The sequence below is a fragment of the Trypanosoma cruzi genome, genomic scaffold (assembly GCF_000209065.1).
Source record: "Trypanosoma cruzi strain CL Brener 1047053516259 genomic scaffold, whole genome shotgun sequence".
NCBI lineage: Eukaryota > Euglenozoa > Kinetoplastea > Trypanosomatida > Trypanosomatidae > Trypanosoma > Trypanosoma cruzi.
The window spans coordinates 111,704-132,174 of NW_001849462.1; the positions used below are offsets into that span (position 1 = coordinate 111,704).

Genomic DNA, 20,471 nt, shown 5'->3' on the forward strand with positions numbered 1-20,471 from the left:
GTATACATATTGCCCGCATTGAATAAAAAAGACTTTACTCTTCCACCAGCCCACACAAAACGCTCTTCACACTTCATTGCGGCATCCGGCCTGTTCCTCCGCTCCTCCTTTCGTGCAGTCCGTGGGACGCACAGCAATGAGGCCGGCACCGCGTGTGGGCAACAAAAGACAAGAGGAGAAGCACGTCACCCATGACAGTGTGAAGCAACCGACCAGTAAATAATAAAGTAACAGCAAGGATACTTTATTATTCCAGGAAAACAACGTCAAAAACAGTAAAATGTAAATAATAAAAGAAAACACGCATGGAACGCGGCACATGTTCTCCGTGAGGAGTCGCAATTCCACACTCTTCGGCTCACAAGTCCGCCACAACTCCACACAATCCCAGAAGAAGCAGCCACTCCCAATACACGCACACACGCACAGTGCTGCCAACAGTTAACTCTCGCAGTGTCAATTTCGCGTCGTTGCGCAGGGCAAAGCAGCCGTCGGGACTCAAACCGTTTCCGGAATACTGCGCGGTGAATTCTCTTAATTGGGGCTCTCGTGTCCAGAGGCATTGCGTTGAGTCAATCCGTCCGCATCACCCTCAGCAACAAATCCACTGCCTGCAACGCCATTTTCTAAAACGAGAGTCTTGTGTCCAGTGGCGTCGTGCTCATTCACCTCGTCCGTGTTATCCGCAGCAACGTGTTCCCTGCCGCCACAAGTGACAGACATGATCCCGGATGCATTCGACGCCAATAATATTCTCGGACCGTTGGCAAAGGAAGGCCTCTTCTTGGATGCATTCGGGACCATCACTTCGTTCGGATTGCTGGCAAACTCAGGCCTCGTCCCGGACGTGTTGGTCGCCGTGTTGGATGCGGGACTCGGATCGACGGTGTTGGGTCCGTCAGCCGCCGCAGACTGTCGCCAATCCTCGTTCTGACGTGACGGCTCAGCATTCACTTGCGGCGCAGTTGTCCCACCAGATTTCGTGTCATCCTTCCCTCCACGGGGTGGCGGCAACTGACAGATGCCCGTCCGGTCAGCATCGCTGCTCCGTGCAGGCGGATGGATGGCTCCATCGGGGAAATTGACGCCACCACAATTCATAAGGGCCGGCGTATTTATGTGTCGTCACATTCATCGTGAAGGCAACGGTGGCCCATTCCTCTTTCGTTGCACAGCTGGCAGCACAGTTGCTACATGTGTGCACCGCACTGACCACATGGCACACAGCACCCAGCTCACCATCTCTGCTACGCATTCGCACACCAAAGCCACTGAAAGTGTAATTCTCATGCTGAGCCTCAGCACTGGCAGCAGAACACTTTTTCCACGCCACACACACGCGATAGCTCAGGCTGCCGTCACTCGGAGCACACGACACATCCACCGGCACAACCACCGCATCCGCATCACCAGATACATCTCCAGCACTCCCAACAGCCGTCACACACACGGAGCAAGCACCCACCACAACAGCCACACGCGCCAGTGCACCCTCATCCATCCATGACGCGGCACCAAAATTTCCCGCCATCCCACCCTCAATGGGACACGGAGCCCAACTCAACGCAGCCACACGCGGTGCATCACACCCACAGGAAAAGGGACTCGGGCTGCGCACTCCCTCTCCCTTCTCCTCACGGCCACGGAAGAAGAAAACAGCCGCCACACGCAACTGCCAGCATGCACTACAAAAGAAGCATTCAAATCCACTGCAATGTGCATCTTGTGTGTGTGTGGTTGTGTGTGCCTGCAGAAACACAAAGCAAAGAAGTAGAAAAGAGGGAGCAGAGTATGTGGAGAGACGCAAAAAAAATGTACAGCGGAGACGCATAACGGAAACAACAAGAAGACCGCTCAAACTCATGACTGCAGTGCAGCCCAAGCAGCGGCAATTCACAAAATTCATTTAAAACAAAAAAGCTTTCCCCCTCGTCTTATGTAAACCCCATCACACAAAATAATTATAAATAAAAAGAAATCGTCCATTACTGTTCCACACACACAAATTTAAACAACTGCTGCCGTGTGGTCACACCAAACTGTCTGTAGATATTTTGCCCGCAAAATAAAATTTAAAATTATATTTAAATGTCTTTCAGCCGTCCGACCCTCCGTGTGTCCGCACAGCGTTTATATTTCATGGGGTCATCTGCGTGTTGCTGCTCCCCTCAGCCCTCTCATCGGCGTGCGAGTGCGGCCCGCAGAGCACAGTCACTCGTGTGTGTGGGGACTGAGAGAGGCACGCAGACATGACGGGAGTCGCGTCACTCCATCGGGAGAGTGAGCGCAGCAAAAGAAAAAAATCATCGGAGGGGAGAGAAATGCTCACGAGGCCGACACCGAAGGGACTGCCGGCGCATGAAATAAATACGCGAAGCAAAACAAATCCTTAAAGAAAAACACGGCGGCAGGGTGTGGCTGTGTGTGTGTGGCGCTGCGGGTGTCTGCCCGCCCTGGCCGCAAAACAAAAACAAAACAAGAGGGAAGAAATGTGTGCTCCGCCCCACAGGCCCTCGCCGCACGCCCACACGTCACGGCTCCCTCAGCGCGCCGTTCGTCGCCGCCCCTCCTCATGCGTGCAGCAGGCGAGGCGCACAGGGCCGTCGTCATGAGCGTGTCGGTGGGTGTGCGAGTGGAGCAGTTGGGCGGCAAACACACGGCACCCCTCGCAGGAAGAGTGCGGAAAGAAACAATTAAAGAGGGAAGAGTAGAAAAGAAAGACGTCCATAGTGATTGCCCCAAAAGCATAAAAAGTGTTGGGGGTATGATGGATTAGAAATAAAAACAGAAAAGAATTTTTAAAAAGAAAAGACGCCCAATCGCACAAGAAAGAACAAAGAAAAAAAGACAAATAATCTAAAATCGCACAGCAAAGCAGACAAGGAGAAAAGTTAATAAAAGTTATTTAACGAGAGAAGTTCATTACCAGGTGTGTGTGTCGCTGCTCGGAAGGTCGCAAGTGCTCCACGCGGCAGCCAGTCACGCCTCACAGAGACGCAAACCACCACAGTCCCAACAGAAGCAGAAGCAGCGATGGCAGAAGTCCGCTCCCACGCATGCTGCCAGCATCACCCGTTGCTTCTCCAACGGCATGAGACTTCGAAGCCGCCGCCTTCTCCACACTTCCCTGCGATTTATTCGCCGGCATTTGCTGTGTAGTGGCTGATTCCCCCACCGTTGTATTTTTTTGTGCTTCACGTTCTTGTGGAGGCTGCTGCGAGGTCGCTTGCTTCACTGGAGCCTCAGAAGCCGACGCAATATCTTCTTCCAAATCGGCAATCCCACCAGTAAATGCCAACGGGCGGTTGTAAAGCAGGACGTTTCTCACAGTCACAGACACACCTTCGGCACCCGCTGTGTTCTCTGCATTGACTCCATCCCCTCCAATGTAGAAGTGTGAGATCCCCTTCGATTCTGCATTTTCCAAGTCACTTTGCACACTCTCACACACACGCTGACCATCGACGTACACGGAGCCCTGGGTGCCGCTCTGTAGCACAATGGCCACTTGGTATTGTCTCTGTGGGTCCCAAGTGCCTTTGAGCCTCTTGGTTGTTCCGTCACAGCACAGCGCCTGCCACTTCTTTCCACTGCCGTACGACAACTCCATAATTTTGATTACTCCGTCACTGCCTGCACGCACACCCATCAAAGGGACGCTGCCACTTTTCGGCTCACCGTCGATGGACACCGTCGCCACAAGAGTGAAGTTGTAGTTCGCAAAGTGGTACAGCTGATTCTCCCCCTGCGCGCCAACGGGCCACTCAGCCCCTGCGCCACGCCCTGTGAACTTCACGCCATCGGAAGGCTCTGCCTTTGCTGCTGCACCGTTCTTCACTGTGGCGTTCACCCCGAGGTACTCGTCCCTCCATGTGTTATCAGAGAAGCTGCCGGACAAAAAGCCAACCAGCCCAGCCGTGATCTTATCAGCGCTGCAGGCAGTGTCAGCTAAGGGATCCTTCTGAGCAAGTGAATTGGTGCACAGGTGGGAAACACGTTTGTCCACTTTCTTCCACGTCTTCAACACCTCCCTCACCCGCTGCAGCTGCTCAGTCAGACGCACAGAGACCATACCGAGTGATTCCTCCTCATCGCCATTCTTCTTCTCGTATAGTGCAATCAACTTCTCCTTAATATCTTTATTATTACCACTTGTACCACTTTTGTACAACAGGGAGCTGGCGGCAACATCGTCTCCTTCCACAGACACCGGCCCAATATCAACAATGTGCGTATTGTCCGTCAGCCAAAGACGGAGTTCACCCTTTTCCTTTCCATTTTCTTCGCTCTCAGTCTTGTCATACACCGGCAGAGTGACGAGCATCACGTCCCTGTTCTCAATCTTCGCTTTGCTGAACCCGCTTCTAACGCGCTTCACATTTCCCTCGTGTTTGTTGCCCCACACGCGCGAGAGTGTACCGAGTGCCTCCGTCCACGAATCCCCCTTGTCACCGGACTCGTACACCCTACGGCGGCCATCATCACACGCAGTCATCATCATGAGTTTTTTGTCCTTCCACTCCACAACGGAGGGATCACCGCAGCCACCGTCAGACATCCCCTTCGACAGATTTCCACCCCCAGTGGCTGAGGAGCGTATGATCAGCGAAACGGTCGTTCCATTCTTCTTCGTGCCTTCCACGGGCAACACAAGCGTACCGTCCTTCATCCGAACACCCGATCCACCGCCGCCAATCAGCCCTGTCAATGACTCGTGTTCTTTTTCAAAATCAGTCCACGGGATAACGGAGGCGTCTTTCCAACAAATTTTTTTTTTTGTTGCTGCTCTCATCATTACTGACGTTTCCCACAGCCACCAAAAGTCCCCATTGAGCTGCTGCAGCTGTCTGATCAGAGCCTTCAGTAACTTCAAAAGTGTAGTTTCCAGCAAACATGTAAATATCACTTCCCTTCACAACTGTTGTTGGTCGGCTCACGCGTACTTTTGTCCGGCCTTGGGAAGCCTCCTGATCTCCTGCTTGGGAGGCACAATTCTTTTTGTCGGATGGACATTCCTCCAGCACTTGTGTCTTCAGTTTAGTTGCATCCAACTCCCCTTTTGATTCTTCATCGGTCCACTCCAGAAGCTCCGAGGCAATCCCAGTAAAATTGCTTTCTCCCTCCTTCAACTGCGCCTCGGCAACAGCAAACACATCACCATCTATCTCAACAAGACCGGGAACACGGAGCAAACCCACTTTTTCTCCCTCTTTCACGTCTCCCCAAACAAAATGTGTTTTCGGTGAAGATCCCTTGCCTGAATTTGGCTGCTTTTCATCAGCGGCTGCAGCTCCACCGGTGCCGCAGCACATCATCACGACGAGGAGGAGCAGCACCGCAGAAGTAAACACACGCCGGGACATGTTGGGCCTCCGCGGCTCACTCTCTCTTCCTTCCCTCCTCCTTCCGCTGGATCCGGTCACGCGGCGACGGTTGTGTGTGCGGGGTGCCTTCACTGCAGCAACACGTGAGACCATATAAATATGTGTGTGTGTGGGCGGTGTGTGTGCTGTTGGTCCTTTCAGAGTCTTCCAATTTCACAGTAGCGAGTAGCGCTTGTTTACTTTCTTTGTGTGATTGAGAAAGAAAGGAAAAAGAAAAACAAAATGAGGTACAACAATGAACACCGTCACCCATCCACAGTGAGTGGCATCATCATCCGCACTGCAGTCGCTCCCAACAACAACAACTCACGCACACAGACACACGGAACAGGAGAAGAAGGAACAGTGCACCGGGAACACACAGCGACTGCCACCACCAGCAGCAGGAGTCACGGCGGGTGTGTTGTTCTTCTTCACGCGTCAGCACGCACCAAGCAACATGTCAAAAAAAAACAAAATGCAGGCTTTTTCCCCCTCACGAGGGCCTCCGCAGCCACAATCCTGTGCGTGCGTGCATTCTCAGCGTTTTAAACACGGCATGTGTGTGCATGTGCTTGTGTGTTTGGCAGCGCCTATACTTGCGGAGCAGCTGTGCGCCACAAGAGAGTCTGAAGAAAGCAACGGCAGAGAGAGGCAGATAGCACACATGCAAATTACTCATATCATCACACACACACACACGCAGCCGCGGAATGAGTGCACTCAACCACAAAATCAAAAAGGAAAACAAAACAAAAAGCCGAAGCGTGGGACGACCAGCGCACACACACTCTCATTGCTCCCGTAAAGCAAAACACACACACAGAGGGAGAGAGAGAGAGGTCGCCCACTCAATGCAATAAAAACAAAACAGAAACAGTTACGGTGCTCCGTCCATGCAGCCAGGCAGGACGGCAGCGGTGCGTGTCGTGCAAAAGAGAGCACCAACGGGCCTGCATGGGTGTGCATGCATATATACAGTGGACACATTATTGTGTGTGCCTCGTGGGGTGAGGTGAGGGCGAGAGTCCATGCAAGGGGACACACACACAGAGAGAGAAGGAAGAGTGTGTGTGCGGGCGGTGCATGGCTCTCCCACACTCACTCTCACGCGGCCACCACCGCAGCAGCAGCCGCACACGCAACAACAAGAAGCAAAAGAGGGGAGGTGGTGTGGGAGACCGCAGTGCTGCCGTCACTGTCGCCTGTACGTGCTGTGTCATTTGTTATTGCCGCGGCTTCGACTGGTGTTTCCTTCCTGTTGCCATGTTTATTGTCACCTCGTTTTGCACCTTCTGTTACTGCACTGTTAGCTGTAGGGTTATTCTTCGGCAATCCTATTTCAGTGCCCCTTTCTGCGTCAATATTAGAGGCATTACCAACAGCTAAGTGTCGTGGTTGTGTTGATTCAGAATCGCCGTCAGATTCACCATTCCGTTCTTTTAGTGCGACGGAAACATTTTCCTTTTTTTGTGAATCATTGTTTGGCTCCACGCCGTCATTGACTCCTTGAGACGTTTGCTCTGGCACGTCATCTTCACTGCTTAGCTTTTCTTTTTCTGGTTCTGCTCTGGGGTTTTCCACTGGTTTTTCATTTGTTTTCATTGTCGCTGCTGGTGCACCTTGCAGTGAAGCTGGTGGTGCTGCTCCATTTCCCTGTGTTGATGCTGGCGGCAATAAAGATGCTGGCGGTGATGGTTCGCCAGTTCCTGGTCGTTCCCCTTCTGATGGCGTTGTTGCTGATGAGTGACCTCCCACTTTCGCCGAACCATTGCCTGCCTGTCTTGCTTGTCCTTCGCCACCTTGTCCATCCAGCGGCGCTTTCCGTTCTTCAAGTAATTCTCCACTTTCTTCTGCACTTCCCCCTATTTGTTCTTTCTCTGCTTCTCCTTTGTGGTCCATTGATTTGTCGGCCGTTGGTGTTTCTATTTTCGGATCCTTCCTCTGATTACCAGCCGCTTCTTTTTTTGAATCCAACGGTTCCCCCACGTTTTGGAGCCCTTGACTGACTTGGTCTGAAGATTCCTGTTTTCCGTTATTTCTGCCTGCGGGTTCAGACGGTGAACCCTTTGCTGGACCCTGGCTTACATCGGTATTTTCAGAATCATCGGCCTTTGACACTTCCATCGCACATACACCGCACCACAGCACGCAGAGGGCACACACCAGCAGCACACGGCCAGTCATCGTCATCGCCATCACTACTGTCACTTGCGTGCAGCCTTCAGCACAAACTAACTCCTCGTCAACGCAGGGCAAAAGGAAAAAGGAGAGACAAGTCACACAACCACGCCACAGCGACAAATGTTAACACCCCAGCATAAGCAGCGCACACCACGAGATAAATGGAATCAGTACAATTGCAGAACCTTCAAACAGCCCTGCAAACCAGAAGTTTAAAAGCAAGCAATAAAAAACAGTAATTAAAAAAAGAAAACAAAACTACACTCAGGGCTCTGCTGCGCATCCATATGAGTGTGTCCGCGATGCGTTCGACATGACGGATGTGGGGCACAACGCGGAGCACACAGCAGCTGCGCAGCAGAAGCAAACAAAGCAAAAAACAATCATCGTAATTACTCTTACTTTGTACATCGGACCACAGTGGACGTGCAAATCCCCGTGGCTGAGTGCTGGCACGCACAGCCCACACACACCTCTTCAGCCCACAGCGGTGTACGCCAGCGCGGATACGGCGAGCAGCAGCGGGGCACACACCCACGCAGAGCTGCTGAGGCTGCCGTCGATTTCGCGAAGACGTGACGGTGCGCGGGTCGTCGTGGTGGTTGGCGTCTCTGTAGACGTAGTAGTACTTGGTGCCTCTGGCGCAGTGGTGGTTGTCGTGGTCGTCTTGGCAGAAGCTTCGGCGTTCTGACCTGCTTTCTCTACGGCTGTACTCGTGTCACTTTTTGTCTCTGTCATACCGTTCTTAACTTCTGTCGCTAACACATTGGGCTTCACATTTAATTGTGGTCCAGGAACGGTCGTAACTCCTCCATCTCCAAGTACGGCAGTATTTCCCTTCTCCCCACCGGACTCCTCACCTTTCGGACCTGGTTGACTGAGCGTCAGGGTTGCTGCCTGTGTTGCAGTCGTTTTCGTGGTCTTCTGGGAAGAATCTTGTTCCGCCAGCTCAGTGTCCGATGCATTGGATGAGCAGCAGCACAGGGCGAGCACCAACAGGGCGCACAGCAGACGGCACGTCATCATCATCGTGAGTGTGGTCGTTCAGTGGTGTGAAGCTGATCTGCACAGTGAGGAGCATGGAGAGCAACAGGGGAGACGAGAGGTGCGGCAGACACACACAGAGGGCACACCACATGAGGAGAGGGCAGCAGCCAGGCATGCACCGTACGCCGCACACCACGCACGACACACACTCCAATCCACGGCAACACGCACACACACACAGCCCTGCCGCACCACCAACACACAGATGGAGGAGGGAGAAGCAAACAGGAGCGGCACACAAGGCTCCACCGCATGCACACACGGCGAGAGCGGTCCGTCGTGCCTGCACCCCTCACGGAGGGTGCGCACACACAAGAAGGTGCAGCGCACACAGCAACACAAAAGCAAAGTGACAATAAAAAACGAATATCCCCGCACACCACGTGGATTGTTGGTCCACGGGAAGTGCAGCCAATATTCATCACAAAGCAACTTATTCTCTTGTTTTGTTGTATGCTGTTACAATAACGAGTGAGTAGCGCAAGAGCCGTCCGTACAAAAGTGGCGATTATGCCGTCGCAAACGGGCCGTCGTGCAGTCTGGGGCAGTCCCAAACAGTCGCAGTCCATATTCTCAATGACGCTGGCATTCCCGCAGTGGGTGAAGCGGAGTCTCCCGTGGACCGTCGTGGGATCAGCAGCCCGTGGCGTCCGTGATGAGGCGGTGGCGGAAGTGCCTGGTCCATCTTGAGTGCCCGCATTTGTGCTTCCTGCGTGTCTTGCCTGCTGGCATGCCTGGCGACTTCGGTGGCAACCTGTGCGCGAGACGCCTGTTAGGAAGACGGTGAAACAATCGCGGCATCCGCATGGGAGGCTCTCTCAAACCATTGGAACGCCAGGCCGAGCACGTCGGGCATGTGCCCTCATACTGTGGACGGAAGAGCGCGCTCTGCCGCAGATTGGGCGGGAGGACGTCAATCCGCCGCTCGCTGGTCGGAAAGGAGTCGCGATGCTCACGTCGGGAAGAAGCTCCGGGAGAGGCGGGCCATTCTCCTCAGTGTGAGAGAGCGGCACCACTGACACAGAGAGGGTCCCTTGTGATCCGCAGGGCGAGCGCAGGCCTGGCGAAGAGAGGGCAGGAGTTGCATCGCGCCTGCGCGCGGTGCCGCCACTCGGGGCACGATGTCCGGGCCAACAGCAGGAATAGAGCCCTCGCCACACCGAGAAACGCCTGTCACGCGGTGTGCGCGCCTTCCTTTTCCTCCTGGGCATCCTTCAAGTTCCGTCGCCTGACTGCAGTGAGGAAGCCCACGTGCCAGGCATTGACGCAGTCCTGCGGGAGGGATCGTGGCATGACGGCGTCACCGTCCGCTGTCACGCTGCGTGGGATTCCGCAGTGCCAGGGGAAAATGTGGAGAAAACTGCGCGACCTCGATCCGCCAGTGAAAGCAGCACGGTACAAATAGCCTCGGTGAATTCGTCGTGCGCCGCCAGCGGGCCAAGGCATAGCGCCTCCATCGCCGAGAGGGTATCTGTGGCAGCAGGGGCTCGTGTGGGCGATGGGGACGATGCTGCTGCCAGCGGCTGCGCGGTGAGGCCCCACAGGGAGCTCGGCTGTCCGGGGAGTAAAGCGGCAGCGCGGCGGATCCAGACACACGATCCAATGGATGCGCAGGCCGCCTCAACGGCCAATCGTCTGACACCGTCCAAAGCGTCCTTGGCGTGCCGTGGTTGGAAGACGCCCAACCCGCTGCGGCTCACAGTGCCCCAGACAACAATGCGGTGCTCAGCATGTGGGGCGTGGATGTGGCGCGGGGAGATCTCCATGTGGCGGCGGACGCGTCGCAGTCCGTTGAGGACGGCATCTCCCGGCAGAGAAATGGTCGTCGCTGCCTTCCAATGTATTGACGACGGCATGGCTTCCAAGCAGATTGCGCCACGCACGCCCTCAATATACCGGAGACGCGTGAGGCGTTCGTGCTGTGTGGTGCGCGGAATCCAATGATCCTCCGCAGCGGTGCTGGACTGGCGGCCAGGTGGGCAGAAGCATCCTTCGATGATGCGCGTGGGCCGAGCGATGCTGTGCAGCTGTCGCGGTGCCACACTCCCAGGCTGTGGAGGTGAGTGGGAGCTGGACACGGTGCGACTGCCTCGCCGCCGTGGTGCAGCGCACTGTGGACGCATCCGACGAGGCAGGATCGCATGGTGTGCTGGGACGCACCAGCCTCTGCGCCCAGCCGCGGCTGACGGCGGCGTGGACGATCTACTTTGTTGTCTGTGTGAAGAATTTTCCCGTTCTTTACATTGTCTTACGGGCCGATGGTGCGTTGGCGTTTTTTGATTTGGTAGGAGACTTGCGTTTCCGAAGAAGCCGTTGCAAGTGTTCAGCGTCGTTGTGAATAACAGATGTGCGCCTGTCCCCGTGAAGGCAACAACAACGACCGCGGATGACAGCAGGAGGCACTGCGTCTTTATTTGGAAGAGTGTTTTAATTGCGTTTGTTGGGTCATTTGTGGGGAAGGTGGGAGGCTGAGTGCATTAGGACTGAATTCATTTGTGTGGCTGCGCTCCGTTGACTTGCGGCCAGTCGCGGCACTCTTTTGGGGTTTGGCTGCTCGTCTCTTTTGTTTACTTCCCACCGCAGCACGTGGAGGCCACTGATCCGAGGAACTTTTGTTTGACTGCGTGTGGGCTGCTGCCGTGAGGAGGTGCATTGAGTGACGAATACTTCTGTTTGGCGTGTCGCGGTGTGTCGGAATGATGTTTGGAAGACATGTGGAGGGTGCTGTGTGTAGTTTGTGTGTCTTCTCTCTGGTGGAGCCGACATGTGTGCGGGATTGTGGCATTGCTGGCTGACAGTTCCACGTCGCTTTTCAGCATTCCTGGATGTGCTGAGGAATGACGGCTGGCGACCAGCGTGTTGGTGCTGCTGGTGGGAATAAGTGCATCGGGAATAGGCCGTTTTCTCTTTTCCGTGCTGGAGCCGACTAACTGGCACGAGGGCACCGGCTGCAGGCTGCCTGCCAGCACGTGTGAGCAGCGGATCCATGCACACACCGACGCTCATCGCAAGAGCGTGTGCGATCACAGTGGCCTTTGTGGCGTGCTTTTATGGACGTCAGCCCACCGAAGAATGTGTGAAGCAAACGGCTGACTGCACACGAGGAGAATAAGTGCGTGCACTGTGCCGTGTTTCAGCGTCGATGGCGGAGCGGCAGGAAGCCCGTGCTGGCAGCTGAGATGTTTGCGTCGCGAGGGATGTCGGTGTTGATTTTGGATCGTCGAGGGTGAAGTGATTTTGCTGCTGCCCGTGTGTGTGGCCACTCCGGCAGAGGGCGGACACAAAATGGAGGGATGCAGGCGCTGCGTGTGTGTGTGTGCAGGTGCCATGCAACAACGTCACAACAAACATGCTGCGACTCGGTGACCCTCACATCGCTGTGGTCCTCACGAACAGCCCAGGCACGGCCCACACCGATGCACTCAGTGGACGGAGTGAGGCATCTTTCGAGGCGCTGCAGGGAGCAGGTTGTGTTGACGCAGCCACGACGTGCATGGAGTGTCACGATGGTACAGTCAGCTGTGGCTGGTGGAATGTTTACTTCTCGGAGGCGAGAGAGAGAGAGGGCTGCTGGCGTCGTTGCTGCCTCTTGTGGCCTCTCATGCCGATTATTGTCTGTCCGCTGTTCATGTTGGTGTGCTTCCACTAGTGACGTCGTCTGCAGGCATTTCACAGCACCAGTGAGACACGCATCACGTCGCATGCTTTGGCTGTGGATGTGGTGTCGTGAGTACAGTCGGCATTATTCTGCCTGACTCCTTTTCACTGCCTTGCGGCAAATAGATGCGTCGCCACCCGAGTCATTCACTGCAGCTCCGTGTGTTGTACTGCCAGCACAAGACTCTCTTGTTGTCTGACGCCTGGCTGACGGTCAAACACCACAGCGTTGGGACATGCAAGGATGTGGACTGCCGCTCACGGTGTTGGGCACCGCTGTTTGGATGCGGCGGCCACACGAGCGGATGTATTGTGGCACAATCAAATGCGTGAAGTACGCAGAATCACAGCGGCTGCAATAATATCAGCGGTGTGGCACCACGGAATGTGAGGGGGTGATGCATGATGAATCACAGTGGGCGGCATGCGAGGGAAGCGCACCGCGACGGAGCGTCATCCCGCCCTCAGCCTGCAGGGGAATGTGCACCCACAAAATATATGGACGAGACACCACCAAACACACATGCCCTTCCATGCAGCAATAAATAGGAGCGAAGGTGCGTTCTGGTGCGTGGGAGTCCACTCACATATTTTCATTCCCACCGCAATAAACGGTGAGGAATCAGGTGCCACAGCAACGAAAGGAAAAACAAACATCTATTGCAGCACTTTACCAGCGAAAGGCAGGAGCAACACAAACCGAATTGTTGGCTGCACCAACACACGAAACATTCACCAGAAGAAAAAAAGATGGGCATCCTGCTGTAATCCTCAACACACGACCCAGGCATGAAGGTTTGCCCTCCGCAAAGCACAAGAACATATGCAGACATCTGCCAACATCCATACAGAAACACAAATAAACGGTTGCTTGCTTCATTCCATTCACTGCGAGCATTTTTAGTTGTGCTGCTGCTGCGGTGGTGTCCAGGCCTGCATGAAGTGGTGTGCGCTGAATATGAACGAAGGCCAAAGGCAACCGAACTTTTTTTATGAACGTTGGCTGCACTTCCCGTGAACCAACAATCCACGTGGTGTGCGGGGATATTCGTTTTTTATTGTCACTTTGCTTTTGTGCTGCTGTGTGCGCTGCACCTCCTCTTGTGTGTGTGCGTACCCTCCGTGAGGGGTGCAGGCACGACGGACCGCTCTCGCCGTGTGTGCATGCGGTGGAGCCTTGTGTGCCGCTCCTGTTTGCTTCTCCCTCCTCCATCTGTGTGTTGGTGGTGCGGCAGGGCTGTGTGTGTGTGCGTGTTGCCGTGGATTGGAGTGTGTGTCGTGCGTGGTGTGCGGCGTACGGTGCATGCCTGGCTGCTGCCCTCTCCTCATGTGGTGTGCCCTCTGTGTGTGTCTGCCGCACCTCTCGTCTCCCCTGTTGCTCTCCATGTCCCTCACTGTGCAGATCAGCTCCACACCACTGAACGACCACACTCACGATGATGATGACGTGCCGTCTGCTGTGCGCCCTGTTGGTGCTCATCCTGTGCTGCTGCCGTTCCTTATGCTTTGCGCAGGATTCTGAAAAAGTTCAAGCTCCTGATTTTACTTTAACCGCAACCGTTACACCGTCCTCTCCATCAGAGGAACCGCGTCAGGAGGCCGGTGAGTCAGAGTCGCTAAATCCGGGGGCCGATATGCAAAGAGGAAAAGCTGTCTTAAATGGAGATAGAGGGCGTCCGACCGGTCCGAATCCGCAAACAAATGACGTTTCCATTACGGCACCGATAGAAGGTACGGACGATACGACAGGGACACAAAGTCTCACGCACCCATCCCCAGAAAAAGCAGGTCAGAACGCCGAAGCTTCTGCCAAGACAACCACGACGTCTACAACACACGCACCAACTACGACCACGACCACCACCACGACCACCACTACGACCGCTGCGCCAGCCACGACGACCACCCGCGCACCGTCACGTCTTCGCGAAATCGACGGCAGCCTCAGCAGTTCTGCGTGGGTGTGTGCCCCGCTGCTGCTCGCCGCATCCGCGCTGGCGTACACCGCTGTGGGCTGAAGAGGTGTGTGTGGGCTGTGCGTACCAGCACTCAGCCACGGGGATTTGTGTGCGTCTACTGTGGTCTGATGTATAAGGTAAGAGTAATTATTATGATCGTTTTTTGCTTTGCTGCTTCCACTGCCGTGCTGTGTGCTCCGCGTTGCTGCCCCACGTCCGGCACGTATCCCAAACACACTCATATGCACGACAGGCAAAGAACTTTTTGTGTGGACTCATGTTGGAGGTTAAGTGTATGAGCACTGGATCCATTTAATGCAGCTCTTGTTTTTACTGTTTTACTTTATTGCTCTTGTTTACTTTTGTTTTTTCTTGTTTGTGTGTTTTTCTTTACGTGCAGCGCATTGTGTCTTTTTTCACTTTCATTGATTTAATATTTCTTATGAAATGCATGATGCTGCCGGTTGTGTTTTTTACTGTGCATTTATTTCACTCTGCGTTGACGTGTTGTTAGTTTGTGCTGAAGGCTGCACGCAAGTGAAAGGAGTGATGGCGATGATGATGGCTGGCCGTGTGCTGCTGGTGTGTGCCCTCTGCGTGCTGTGGTGCGGTGCTGCTGCGGCTTCTTCTGCTGCTGGAAGAGAGGATGTCGTCACGGAGGAAGATGAACAGACAAGGACTACGGAGGTTCTGCCGTCCGGGGGAAAAAATAAATCACAGGTGACTTCAGTAGAAGAATCGACAGGTAAAAAAGCAGGAAATGTAAAGACGCCAGAGAATTCTCAAGCCGCTATTTTGTCAACTACAAACGGACCTTCAGATAAAAAACAAGAAGATGAGAAAAAGAAAAAGGAAAAAGAGGGGGATACGAAAGACGGCGAAGATGAAGGAAAAGGGGAGGAAGAACGAGAGAAAATTGAAAAACCACCTACACTACCACCACCTTCGGGACAAACATCAACACCGACAACAAATGGAAATTCAGCAGGAACCTCAAATGAAACAAGAGCGAAAGAAATGCCCAGCACGGATAGGGACTCCACCCAGGAACAAGTGCTCAAATCACCGGCAGCACCAACAGCAGCAACGCCAAAAGCAAAAAATGAAAACCCCGGCTCTGCAGACGCCGTTTTAGTGCAACAGGTACAGAAAGTTCAAAGCGGCCTGGAGTCAGGGACTGAGTCAAGAAAAGAAGAAAGTGTTCTCACCAAAAACAAACAACAGGATGGAACATTTGACAGCCATGCCGAATCAACTCCAACATCACGCTCATCAGAAAAAAGTGTTGCCGCCAGCAACGGCCCTGACAAGGCTACTGAAGACGAGATTTCCAATAAGAATACAGCAGGTGTTGATGCAGTACCAGAAGCAGCAAAAGATGATGGAAATAAAGATGATAATAAAAAAGAAACACCAATAAAAACCACAGATATTGCAAACGGTACGGCTCCAACTGGCGACAGCGACAGCAGCACCGCGGTCCCCCACACCACCTCCCCTCTTTTGCTTCTTCTTCTTGTTGCGTGTGCGGCTGCGGCTGCTGCGGTGGCCGCGTGAGAGTGAGTGTGAGAGAGCCATGCACCGCCCGCACACACACTCTTCCTTCTCTCTCTCTGTGTGTGTCCCCTTGCATGGACTCTCGCCCTCACCTCACCCCACGAGGCACACACAATAATGTGCCCATTGTATATATGCATGCACACCCATGCAGGCCCGTTGGTGCTCTCTTTTGCACGACACGCACCGCTGCCGTCCTGCCTGGCTGCATGGACGGAGCACCGTAACTGTTTCTGTTTTGTTTTTATTGCATTGAGTGGGCGACCTCTCTCTCTCTCCCTCTGTGTGTGTGTTTTGCTTTACGGGAGCAATGAGAGTGTGTGTGCGCTGGTCGTCCCACGCTTCGGCTTTTTGTTTTGTTTTCCTTTTTGATTTTGTGGTTGAGTGCACCCATTCCGCGGCTGCGTGTGTGTGTGTGTGATGATATGAGTAATTTGCATGTGTGCTATCTGCCTCTCTCTGCCGTTGCTTTCTTCAGACTCTCTTGTGGCGCACAGCTGCTCCGCAAGTATAGGCGCTGCCAAACACACAAGCACATGCACACACACATGCCGTGTTTAAAACGCTGAGAATGCACGCACGCACAGGATTGTGGCTGCGGAGGCCCTCGCGAGGGGGGAAAAAGCCTGCATTTTGTTTTTTTTTGACATGTTGCTCGGTGTGTGCTGATGCGTGACGAATAACGACACACCCGCCGTGGCTCCTGCTGCTGGTGGTGGTGGCAGTCGCTGTGTGTTCCCGGTGCACCGTTCTTCTGCTGCTGTTCCGTGTGTCCGTGTGCGTGAGTTATTGTTGTTGGGAGTGACTGCGGCGGGGATGATGATGCCACTCACTGTGCATGGGTGACGGTGTTCATTGTTGTACCTCATTTTGTTTTTCTTTTTCCTTTCTTTCTCAATCACACAAAGAAAGCAAACAAGCGCGAATCGCTACTGTGAAATTGTAAGGCACTGAAAGGACCAACAGCACACACACCGCCCACACACACATATTTATATGGTCTCACGTGTTGCTGCAGTGAAGGCACCCCGCACACACAACCGTCGCCGCGTGACCGGATCCCGCGGAAGGAGGAATGAAGGAGGAGAGAGCGAGCCGCAGAGGCCCAACATGTCCCGGTGTGTGTTTAATTTCGCGGTGCTGCTCCTCCTCGTCGTGATGATGTGCTGCGGCAGTGGAGCTGCAGCCGCTGATGAGAAGCAGTCAGTGGCAGATCCAAATTTTGAATGGAAGGGCATCCCTAAGGATGTAACTGTGGAGTCGTTGGGTGCTCCCGGTCTTTTGAAAGTGGGAAGTGACGTATTTGCCGTTGCCGAGGCACAGTGCAAAAAGAGTGGTGAAAACAATGTTTTTACTGGCATTGCATCCCAAATTATCACGACACAAACCGCCAACACACCGGTGGAAGTTCTGAAGGATTCCAAAGATAAGACACAATTTCTGGAAGATGGTTCCGAAGATCCAAGGAAGAAAGTGGATGTGAGCCGACCAACAACAGTTATGAAGAGAAATGATATTTACATGCTTGTTGGGAAATACAGCCGGACAGCTGCTGGTGAGAAGAGCGGAGCAAATGATGGGGGATTATTGCTGGTGAAGGGGGAAGTCATTGATGAAAGTGGCGGTGGCAAAAGAATCAAATGGAAAGATAATGACGATGTCTCGCGGGCATCTGTTGGCAAACTAGAACCGTGGACAGGGATGACTGGCGGCGGTGGATCGGGTGTCAAGATGGAGGACGGTACGCTTTTGTTCCCAGTGGAAGGCACTAAGAAGAAGGGTGAAGCACAAAACGATGAAAAGGCCGTTTCTCTGATCATTCACTCCTTGAAGGATACTAAGAGTTGGAAGCTGTCGAATTGGATGTCTGACGGTGGCTGCGGTGATCCCTCCGTCGTGGAGTGGAAGGACAAACTCATGATGATGACTGCGTGTGATGACGGCCGCCGCAAGGTGTACGAGATCGGTGACAAGGGGGATTCGTGGACGGAGGCACTCGGGACACTCTCGCGCGTGTGGGGCAACAAAAAGGGCGTTAGAAGCGGGTTCATCACAGCGACAATTGACGGTGTTGAAGATAACAGAAACGTGATGCTCGTTACTCTGCCGGTGTATGCTAATAAGGCTGATAAAGAAGTAAATGTAAAGGGCAGACTCCATCTTTGGCTGACGGACAATACGCACATTGTTGATATTGGGCCGGTATCCGGTGGTGCTGTTGCGGCCAGCTCCCTGTTGTACAAAAGCAGTAAAAGTGGTAATGAGAAGGAGGAGTTGATTGCACTGTACGAGAAGAAGGACGAAGGGGATACGCCATCACTCGGTATGGTCTCTGTGATTCTGACTGAGCAGCTGGAGCGGCTGAAGGATGTGCTGACGACCTGGAAGAAAGTGGACGAACGTGTCTCTCAGCTGTGTGCCACTTTACTTGCTCAGAAGGATCCCTCAGCTGACACTGCCTGCACTGATAAGATCACGGATGGGCTGGTTGGCTTTTTGTCCGGCAGCTTCTCTGGTAACACATGGAGGGACGAGTACCTCGCGGTGGACGCCACAGTAAAGAACGGTGCAGCAAAGGCAGCAAAGACTTCCGATGGCGTGACCTTCCGGGGAGCGTGGGCGGAGTGGCCCGTTGGCGAGCAGGGGGAGAATCAGCTGTACCACTTTGCGAACTACAACTTCACTCTTGTGGCGACGGTGTCCATCGACAAGGTGCCGGAGGAGGGAGATACTCCCATTCCCGTGATGGGTGTGAAGAGGATGAAAGGTGATAAGAGTACTGTACTTCTGGGGCTGTCGTACAACAACAGAGAAAAGAAGCTGGAACTTTTGTCCAGTGGCGGGAAGGCGTCGGAGCTCAGCAGCAATTGGGAGCGAGGGAAAACACACCAAGTGGCCATCGTGCTACGGAAAGGCAACCAGGGCTTTGTGTACGTCGATGGTAGGCGTGTGGAAGGTGCGCCATTAGATTTGAAGGATAAAGGTTCGAAAGGGATATCACACTTCTACATTGGAGGGGATGGAGACAGCGCGGGGAGCCGAGAAGGCGTGTCCGTGACGGTGACGAACGTCCTGCTGTACAACCGCCCGTTGAGTGACATTGAGCTTACTGTGCTTAACACAATCAAACTTTCTATTCCACAAACAGCGGAAGAAGGAGAAACGGATGAAGGTACCGCTCTTGACGGTGGAGCACACGGTGATGCTGGCAGCATGCGTGGGAGCAGACTGCTGCCATCGCTGCTTCTGCTTCTGTTGGGACTGTGGTGGTTTGCGTCTCTGTGAGGAGTGACTGGCTGCCGCGTGGGACACTTGCGACCTCCCCAGCAGCGACACACACACCTGGTAATACACCTCTCTCGTTAAATAACTTTTATTAACTTTTCTCCTTGTCTGCTTTGCTGTGCGATTTTAATTTATTTGTCTTTTTTTCTTTGTTCTTTCTTGTGCGATTGGGCGTCTTTTCTTTTAAAAAACTCTTTTCTGTTTTTATTTCTAATCCATCATACCCCCAACACTTTTTATGCTTTTGGGGCAATCACTATGGACGTCTTTCTTTTCTACTCTTCCCTATTTAATTGTTTCTTTCCGCACTCTTCCTGTGAGGGGTGCCGTGTGTTTCCCGCCCAACTGCTCCACTCGCACACCCACCGACACGCTCATGACGACGGCCCTGTGCGCCTCGCCTGCTGCACGCATGAGGAGGGGCGGCGACGAACGGCGCGCTGAGGGAGCCGTGACGTGTGGGCGTGCGACGAGGGCCTGTGGGGCGGAGCACACATTTCTTCCCTCTTGTTTTGTTTTCTTGCGGCCAGGGCGGGCAGACACCCGCAGCGCCACACACACAGCCACACCCTGCCGCCGTGTTTTTAAGATTTTGTTTGTTGTTTTGCTTTTTTTGTTTATTTTACGCGCTGGCAGTCCCGTCAGCATTTCTTTCTCTCCTGATGATTTCTTTTTTTTTTGCTGCGCTCACTCTCCCGATGGAGTGACGCGACTCCCGTCATGTCTGCGTGCTTCTCTCAGTCCCCACACACACGAGTGACTGTGCTCTGCAGGCCGCACTCGCACGCCGATGAGAGGGCTGAGGGGAGCAGCAACACGCAGATGACCGCATGAAATATAAACGCTGTGCGGACACATGGAGGGTCGGACGGCTGAAAGACATTTAAATACCCTTTAATTTTCTTTTGCGGGCAAAATATGTACAGACAGTTTGGTGTGACCACACGGCAGCAGTTGTTTAAATTTGTGTGTGTGGAACAGTAATGGACGATTTCTTTTTATTTATAATTATTTTGTGTGATGGGGTTTACATAAGACGAGGGGGAAAGCTTTTTTTTGTTTTAAATAAATCTTTTGTGAATTGCCGCTGCTTGGGCTGCACTGCGGTCATGAGTTTGAGCGGTCTTCTTCTTCTTGTTGTTTCCGCTATGCGTCTCCGCTGTACATTTTTGTGCGTCCCTCCACATACTCTGCTCCCTTTTCTACTTCTTTGCTTTGTGTTGCTGCAGGCACAACAACAACACACAAGATGCACATTGCAGTGGATTTGGATGCTTCTTTTGCAGTGCATGCTGGCAGTTGCGTGTGGCTGTTGTCTTCTTCCGTGGCCGTGAGGAGAAGGGAGAGGGAGTGCGCAGCCCGAGTCCCTTTTCCTGTGGGTGTGATGCACCGCGTGTGGCTGCGTTGAGTTGGGCTCCGT

The 20,471-nt window shown here is 53.5% G+C and overlaps 6 protein-coding genes and 1 pseudogene across 6 annotated transcripts, besides 4 other annotated features; 3 read left to right on the plus strand and 4 right to left on the minus strand.

Moving 5' to 3' along the window:
- Positions 1-20,471: part of a sequence feature (areas not merged during assembly with more than two copies in the genome that could not be assigned to a particular haplotype) that runs on past both edges of the window.
- Positions 2,063-2,090: a sequence feature (AT_rich).
- On the minus strand, positions 2,987-5,479 carry Tc00.1047053506139.60 (annotated as a pseudogene).
- Tc00.1047053506139.70 (mucin-associated surface protein (MASP), putative) lies at positions 6,471-7,562 on the minus strand (the record flags this gene model as incomplete). The annotated part of the gene is made up of 1 exon (XM_812439.1): positions 6,471-7,562. The coding sequence occupies one exon, from the start codon at positions 7,560-7,562 to the stop codon at positions 6,471-6,473; it is 1,092 nt and encodes a 363-aa protein (XP_817532.1).
- On the minus strand, positions 8,025-8,576 carry Tc00.1047053506139.80 (mucin TcMUCII, putative; the record flags this gene model as incomplete). The annotated part of the gene is made up of 1 exon (XM_812440.1): positions 8,025-8,576. One exon carries the CDS (start codon positions 8,574-8,576, stop codon positions 8,025-8,027), a length of 552 nt encoding a protein of 183 aa, XP_817533.1.
- Tc00.1047053506139.90 (uncharacterized protein) lies at positions 10,291-10,737 on the minus strand (the record flags this gene model as incomplete). Its single annotated transcript, XM_812441.1, has 1 exon — positions 10,291-10,737. One exon carries the CDS (start codon positions 10,735-10,737, stop codon positions 10,291-10,293), a length of 447 nt encoding a protein of 148 aa, XP_817534.1.
- Positions 13,688-14,269, plus strand: Tc00.1047053506139.100 (mucin TcMUCII, putative; the record flags this gene model as incomplete). The annotated part of the gene is made up of 1 exon (XM_812442.1): positions 13,688-14,269. The coding sequence occupies one exon, from the start codon at positions 13,688-13,690 to the stop codon at positions 14,267-14,269; it is 582 nt and encodes a 193-aa protein (XP_817535.1).
- Positions 14,065-14,157: a microsatellite.
- Positions 14,091-14,158: a microsatellite.
- Positions 14,759-15,766, plus strand: Tc00.1047053506139.110 (mucin-associated surface protein (MASP), putative; the record flags this gene model as incomplete). The annotated part of the gene is made up of 1 exon (XM_812443.1): positions 14,759-15,766. One exon carries the CDS (start codon positions 14,759-14,761, stop codon positions 15,764-15,766), a length of 1,008 nt encoding a protein of 335 aa, XP_817536.1.
- Tc00.1047053506139.120 (trans-sialidase, putative) lies at positions 16,763-19,051 on the plus strand (the record flags this gene model as incomplete). The annotated part of the gene is made up of 1 exon (XM_812444.1): positions 16,763-19,051. One exon carries the CDS (start codon positions 16,763-16,765, stop codon positions 19,049-19,051), a length of 2,289 nt encoding a protein of 762 aa, XP_817537.1.